At 49.3% G+C, this 7759-nt stretch overlaps 1 protein-coding gene across 1 annotated transcript; it reads left to right on the top strand.

Annotated features, from left to right (window-relative positions):
* Positions 1–1279: 1279 nt before the first annotated feature.
* Positions 1280–6733, top strand: NXPH3 (neurexophilin 3). Its single transcript, XM_003768365.3, has 2 exons — positions 1280–2025; positions 4792–6733. The coding sequence occupies exons 1-2, from the start codon at positions 1972–1974 to the stop codon at positions 5494–5496; spliced, it is 759 nt and encodes a 252-aa protein (XP_003768413.1). The 5' UTR covers positions 1280–1971; the 3' UTR covers positions 5497–6733.
* Positions 6734–7759: the final 1026 nt, after the last annotated feature.

The raw sequence follows: 7759 nt of genomic DNA, 5'->3' as shown, positions 1-7759 counted from the left end.
AAGGAAGAAAGGAAGGGAAAGAGGGAGAAAGGGAGGGAGGAAGGAAGGAAGAGAAAGGAAAAAGGAAGGAAGGAAGGAGGGAGGGAAGAAGCAAGGAAAGAAGGTAGGAAAGAGGGAAGAAGGGAAGAAAGGGAGGGAGGGAGGAAAGGAAAGGAGGAAGGGAGGAAAGAAAAAGAGAGAGGGAGGGAGGGAGGGAGGAAGAAAGGAAGAGACAAAAGAGAGAAAAAGAAACTGTAGGAATTCTGTCCATCACAGAATTTCCCCTCCCTCATTCAGCCACACTCCCCAAAGCCATACTCACCAGTTCTGACCTATCACTCACTATTCAACTAATAAACTTGAATTGAGTACCTACTACATACAAAGTCCTTTTGAAGGTAATGAATGAGATGGACTCGGGGACAAAGCCTGCATCCAAAGATTAAAGTCTTGTCCTCAGCCTCATAGAAAAACCTCCAGAAAGGGGTCAGATGAAAACAAGTCAAAGAGGGTCAGAAAAGATGGTCAACGACCCTAGATTGGGGGGGGGGGGGGATTGAGAAGGAAGTGACTAGCTCTAAGTCAGAGGAAATGCTGTGCCCAAAGTAGGAGACAAAAACTTAGCAAAGGGGCAGACTTACCCTAGACTTCCACAAGAAAGAGAATCTGAAAAGAATTCAGAGGGGGAAAGTATCTTTTCTCTCTGAAAGATTTTTACCACCCTTCCCTTCTACAGGGACATCCTCCCCTTGGGAGTTAGGGACAACGCTGATCAAGGTGAACAGACTCGCTTGGCCAATACAAGTCAGCACCTGGTTGCTAATCCAATCTGTGTCAAACTCAAACAAATGGAGGCCATCAAACCACACCTCAGGATCTTGGGGGGTCATTTATTGATTCGGGAAAACACTAATATTATCCATGTTTTATTACAACTTCATTAAATACTTTTCACCTGCGTTTTAATATGGTCTGGAGGCACTCAGAGTTTGGTGGGATCGCACCGGGCGGAGGGTGTGACATCTCTGACCCAGGGTCACAGTCAATATGTCAGAAGTCAGACTCTGTCAGAATCGGTCAGAAGTGGATTCGAATTCAGGACTTTCCGGCTGCTCGGAAGCCGCCTAATCCACGACGGCTCTTGTAGAGATGGGTGGGGACGGATTTCTGGATCTGATGATTCCTGGAGAGCCCTAATCCAGGGGGACTGAACGAGTGAGGTCACAAGTGCACGTTAGCCCTGTCCAGGCGCTGTCCTTTAGCCCCAAGTCCTGGCTCCCAGCTGGGAGGAGAGGGCGCCTGGGCCCCCTGGCCGATGGGCCGGCAGGGGAGGAGTTAACTCCGGAGGTGCCGGCTCCACTCACTGTACCTGCTGCCGCCGCCGCTGCCGGTGGGAGGGAGAAAGGGAGGGACGAGGAGAGAGGGAGCCGGCGGGGCGGCGGGAGCGCTCCAGTCTGGGCCCGCGCTATAGCCCGGAGCAGAACCGGAGGGCTCCAGGAGGAGTGGGCAGACAGTGAGGGGGGCACCTACGCCAGGGGGCGCGCCAGCCCTAAGGGGTGGGCTGCCGGGCTAGGGACGGGTTTCACCTCGAATTAGGGCTGCGAAAAAGAGGGGCTACGAGACAGTCCCTCGCACATCTGGAAGAACAGGGGGGCCCAAGGGCGGCGGCGCCACTGGAGCCGAAAGGCGCGCAGGACGCACATCTGGACCCAAGGAGCGGTCGCGCGGCTGGATCCAGAAACGAGCTCGGAACGCACAGCTGGGACTTAGGGATGGTGGTGGTGGTGGTGGTGGGCTAACACCTCGAACAGCTGCAAGAGAGGGAGAGGACGGCCACACAGCTGGACTAAAGCAGGGGGCGGGGTCCATCGCAGACAGCTGGAAGTGGGAGGGGCGCTCCCCGCAGGGAGCCGGAGAATGGAACAGTGAACCTAAAAGAGAGGGGCAGGTGAAGGGGGCAGGGTGGTACCCCAAGAGACAGAGGGAAGGAAAATGCAACTCACTCGCTGCTGCTTCGTGTTCCTGGTGCAGGGCAGCCTTTATCTGGTGAGTAGCCCGCGGGAAGCTGGGCGGAGAGGGCCCTGGGTCTCTAGGCATGAGGGAGTGGGGGAGGAAGGCGGGAAGCTTCTGAGGACCAAAACTTTCTCTCCCACCCTCACCTCCCAACTTCCCGAGGCTGGAAGTGGAGAAGCGAGAGAGTCCCGGGGCTGGGGCAAAGAATTGTGCAGGAAAGGGTTAATGGACCCGGCGGGTTGGGTGGCACGTCCCTCCCACAGTGATTCCCTGGTGAGGGAGAGGAGAGGAGAATTGAAAGGGGAGGGCTGGAGACAAGTCCTAAAGGGTAATGGGGCCCTCTCTTACGGGACGAACCACAGGATGTTAACCCAAGGGCTGCCTCCCGTTCCCCCCCCCCCCCCCCCGCCCAACTCCCGCCTTCCGGGCAACGGATTTTAGCCCTCGGGGAATAGCGGTAAATAGATGGAAGGGAAGAACCCGTTGATTTTATTCTGGATGGTGGGCCGTCCCCCCATACACTTCCCCCCAGGCTCTGGGTCCCCCCGCGCGGAGTCAGATCTGAAGAGGGTCCGGCCCCCACCTCCCTGCCTCTCTCTCTCTCCTTCGCTCCCTCCCTTCCTCTCCGCCTGTTGTTTTCCTCTCTTCTCTCGGCTGCGCGCAGCCCAAGCCCCACAGGACTCTGGCAGCCGGCTCCCCGCCCCGGGCTCTCTCGGCAGCTGAGCGGAGCTCCCTGATTCCCTGTTCCCTTTTTCCTGCTTCCCGCCCATCGCCACGGAAACAAGTCCCCCTCCCCAAACTCCTAGACTTCTCCCTCCATTTGCCACTTCTGTGTTTCTGACCCACCCCCGGCCGCACTAGGAGAGTCGTCTCTTACACTTGTTCCCCAGCTCCTACCTAACATCCCCCCATGTCATCTTTTTTCCCCCCTCACCATATCCAAATCACTCCTTAAATCTGGGAAAACCCGATCCCCAGATGCACATTTTTGGCCCTGTGCCATCAACTAATCCCACCCCCTCCCCCACCCTACATAAAAGTCCTCTCTTCTCAGCCAGCCATCCAGCCACCTGTGGCCTTCATCTCTATTCCACACCTCCATCCTCAGCTATACGCATCTGGATCTACGACTCCTAACCTTTAGTCTCCCTCCGGACCCATGTCCTCTCATCCCTTATCTCTAGGTCCAGGAAGACTCACCTGGCAAGGGGGAGAACAGTCAGTCAATCAATAAACATTAAGCCCCTAATATGTGTCAGGCACATGATATAGAGATGGATACACAGTCTCTGACACTGACAGGAAGGAGAAAAGGTATTTCAAAAGGAGCAGTGGTGCCCTTCAGAAAGATAAGGACATCTGTCCCCTTATCATTAAATAACCTATTTATTACTGATTCTTTTCCAAGTCAGAGTCAGGGAGCTGTCCAGCATTTTCCATATGCCATTCAGTGGACCTAAGTCAATATCCGGAAACACATGCAAGCCCAACAAAGACATACTTACAAAAATACCCCTGCACACATACTGTGTTACCTTCAGGCTACCATGCCTGGGCTAGATTCCCTCAGATTGTCCATATGCTTGGACATCCTTTCCTAGCAGCACCCTTTCCCTCCCTCTCTCCTCTAGGAAGATTAGTCAAGGGAGAGAGAAAATTGGCATTCTCTAGCTCAGCTATGTCTTGGGAGCTGACTCTCCCTGTCTGACTCTCTGCCTCCTCCCTTTCCTCTCTCCACGTAGAGATATATAGATACATATATAGATCTCTATTTAGAATATGTGTATATATATGTACACACATATAACACATACATACATATGCATCCTTAGTCATGAATACAAGCTCTTTGTGGTTTGGTCCATGTTGATATTCTACTGTCTGCCCTTTTTATGTCTGGGCATCAGTTTCCAAGTAGTATATCCTATGTAGACTGAATGTGCTGTCTCAGGTTGGGTGCTGTATTACTTCCTTTGCTGGTAAAATTTCAGGAGGAAGAGCCTCAAAATTGAAGGCATAATAATGATGATGGCAATAATAGGGGCAAAAACTCATACATACTGCTTTAAGATTTACAAAGGGCTTTCTTACAATAAACTAACCTTGTTTCATGATGTAAGCATTATTATTTCTGTAAAGCTTAGAAAAAGTGATTTGTTTCTGGTCACATAATTTAGTAAGTGTCCCAATTGGAAATCAAACCCAGATCTCTCCTGATGGCAAGTTCAGTGTTTGTTCTAATACAAAGGAATTGGGGATGTGAGGAAGGGGAAGAGAACAAGAAAGAAACAAGAGAAACTTTCAACTCAGGGCAGATGTTCTTCATTTGGTATGGGTTTAAAGTAGGAGTGAGGAATGAGTACTTCTTTGTTCTATCAATCAATCAAAGGCATTTATTGTACCCACTCTGCACCAGATGCTATGCTAGTCACTGAGGAAACAAGTATAAAGAATGAAACAACCCCTACTTTCAAGGTACTTATAATCTAATGGGGAGACAAGTGCATATAAAGTATATACATAGTATAAAAAGAATATAGTGTATATAAAGCCTAAAACCAAATTAATATATGTGAAGTAAAATACAAGGTAGCTTGGTGAGGTGGGAGGACACTAGCTTTGTGGGTCTCAGGAAAGACTTCATGTAGAAGATGGAACTTGAAGTATATCTTCAAAGAAGAGAGGGACTCATAGAACCAGAGATAACATCAGTAGTCTGGAAGAGGAGTTAGCAAGGACTTGACCATCTAGATTTACTATGAATGGGACTCTCACCTTTTTTTCCTCCCACCTCCCCAGGTCATCTGCGGCCAAGATGAATCCCCCCATGGCTCTGATGACCCTGAACGTGATGATGCTGAGGGACAACCTCGGTCCCGTGTGCCTCGGAAACGGGGACATCTTTCCCCCAAGTCCCGTCAGATTACCAGCTCCACACTCCTTGGGTTGCTGGCCCCACCAGGAGAGTCATGGGGGGATCCAGGACAGCCCCCTGCCCATTCCCACCATAGTGCTGCGTCTCCTGCCAAGCTGAAGAAAATCTTTGGTTGGGGCGACTTCTATTCCAACATCAAGACAGTGGCACTGAATCTCCTGGTCACAGGGAAGATTGTGGACCATGGCAACGGTACCTTCAGTGTCCACTTCCAGCACAATGCCACTGGCCAAGGGAACATCTCGGTCAGCTTAGTGCCCCCCAGCAAGGCTGTGGAGTTCCACCAAGAGCAGCAGATATTCATTGAAGCCAAAGCATCCAAGAGCTTCAATTGCCGGGTGGAATGGGAGAAGGTGGATCGGGGCCGGCGGACCTCACTCTGCACTCATGACCCTGCCAAAACCTGCTCCCGGGACCACACACAAAGCTCAGCTACCTGGAACTGCTCCAAACCCTTCAAGGTCATCTGTATCTATATCGCCTTCTACAGCACAGACTATCGGCTGGTCCAGAAGGTGTGCCCAGATTACAACTACCATAGTGATGCTCCCTACTATCCTTCTGGGTGATGCCCTGGGTGGGTAGAGGGGAGGACCTTCAGGTACCTTCCCTCCCTCCATCAGGGGCTGAAGGGGATCTTACTGCCAAAAAAAGTGGAGACCTGGGGGGGGGGGGGAAGGGGTAGGAAAGAGACTGATTTCTCAGCAGGAAGGGATAGTGGAAGAGAATTGTGGGGAATGATCAGAATAAAAGCTTTGGAGTGGGAAGTATTGAATAACCTTGAATATGTGAAATGGAAAAGGGATGGATTCTAGTTAACAGCCTTATAGAAGACTATGGCTTATGGGTAAACATTGAGTTTCAGAATCTGGGAGGAGTAGGTTATTGAAGCCTCTGGTAAAGGTCTAAAGTCAAATATCTAGGGATCAAGTGATGTAGAGGCACCTAGAATCATAGTTCCTTGGCCAATGTACTCAAGAAGAGACAGACATGAGATAGTGGGTATCTTCAGAGAAAATGCAACATTGGAAAGGCTCAGGGAAGTTTAGAGTTAAGAAGGGTTATTTCCAACAAGCCTGTGGAAACACTCATAATTTGGCTTAGAAAAAATACCTATTCTAGTGGTTGAGTGGTCAGCATGGTTTTTGAATGTCAGTAGAGTGAAGTAGGAGAGATAACCCATTAATCATAGAGATCTTGGTTAATGGAGCACCCACCCCACTCCCACACACACACCCCTCATCTTCAAGATCCACTCTCCCCAACTAAAAAGGATCCTTAAGGAAATCCTACTTCCCATTCTCAGACAATGTTGGGAGGTATACTCTGATGGGATAAGATTTGCTGGGGTGTGGGGTCTTCTAACCCCAGCAAAAGATTCACTAGGCACAGATGGAAAGACATTCATTGTACTATTGATGTCTCCTCTTCTGCCCCCAATCCCTCCTGAGTTCTATCCTCCTGTGCTGGGTATGTTTCCCCAAAGGAGTAAGTTTAGGAGGGGATCCAAAACACCAGAGTCCCCTCTGCAATCTCTGCTTCCTCCTCTTCAGATGGCTCTAAGGGGTTGCCAGTGACTTGGGAAGAAGCAAGGCTGAATGAGACAGAGGGCACTGGGTCTCTGTTTCATATGTTCTGTAGAGTCTGTAATGGGGGGAGGGGGAGGGTTATGGTGGGAGGAAAGGGAGGGAAAGGGGATGTCTTGTAAAATTATCTTGAATGTTGATTTCTGTTTGCAGAATCATGTTTTTGGAACAGAGAATAAAGCATTCCCAGGACTTGGGAATCTTAGTTGTCTAAATGAAATGACATTTGCTTTACCTAAACTCCATCCCCACATCATTTCCTTATCCCTCGTTGGTCCATCTGGTCTTGGAGACCAGAATTAGAGCTTCTGACCTATGTTTGGTGGTGGCCAGCTAGCTGTGGGCTACAGGATTTCCTTCATTTTTCCTATCCTTCCAAGAGTCAATGTCATACAGATAAGGAGAGGATCACTGAGCTGTTTTGAGGATATTTGTCATAACTACATGATCAAAGTTAGAGAAAAATTCATGCTATTCCTCTCGAAGTTTAGAAAAGCAGTTTTCAGGTAATGTGACAGAGGGAAGGGAAGGGAAGACTCATGGAAGGGAACCTAAAGTCTAGTCTGAGTTTTGTCACTGAATTGCTGCATGGCTTTAGGCAAATTCCTTTTAAAAAAATTTTCCCCCCAATTTCTTCATCTCTGAGATAATGCTCTATGAAGCTTCTAGATTTGGACATTACATGTTTCTAGAAAATCTGTGATTCTAAATGATTGTGAAATGTAGAAATACTATTCTTTAATTTTTGTATTATTTTATTTCTGCCTGCTGTCACCAGCACTCCCACACTCCCCAACAGAGACAGCTCGTGATGCCTTATGAAGAGTTAAAGAGTCAGTCATAAGAGCTTTGCCTTCAGATTTTCTCTAGGAGATGTATTGAATCTAAGGATGTGTCAACAAAGGAACAGGCAATGAGGGGCGATTTTTGAGGAAGCCAACCACCCAGTATTGCCTGTCAGTGGCAATTGGGTGGGGTCTGGGAAGAGTGGGTACTAGGCAACCAGTGCTGACCATCACCTTTCTGACCCTTGGCCCCAAGGTGCTTCCAGGGTCAACATGGGAAAGGGAAGCAAGTAGGGAGCTTTCCTAAACCCGACCCAGGCCACAGCTCCTTTAACAGGGATCTGGAAGATTCAGACATCAGGACATCTCACGCTTCTTCACTATGTTAATATGAGGACGTTTTTACTGGTTGGAGGGGACATAGAGAACCCTGGCATTTGGCCAAGTATGTTCTCCATTTG

The sequence above is a fragment of the Sarcophilus harrisii genome, chromosome 4, assembly GCF_902635505.1.
Source record: "Sarcophilus harrisii chromosome 4, mSarHar1.11, whole genome shotgun sequence".
Taxonomy (NCBI): Eukaryota; Metazoa; Chordata; class Mammalia; order Dasyuromorphia; family Dasyuridae; genus Sarcophilus; species Sarcophilus harrisii.
Note: the sequence above shows the minus strand (reverse complement) of the source record. Positions and strands in the feature narration are given on the sequence as shown.

Excerpts from the sequence above, each read along its gene's own strand:
- NXPH3 (XM_003768365.3), top strand. The coding sequence starts at position 1,972 with ATGCAACTCACTCGCTGCTGCTTCGTGTTCCTGGTGCAGGGCAGCCTT. Across the intron at positions 2,026-4,791 it reads TGCAGGGCAGCCTTTATCTG|GTCATCTGCGGCCAAGATGA; the intron begins GTGAGTAGCCCG and ends CCACCTCCCCAG.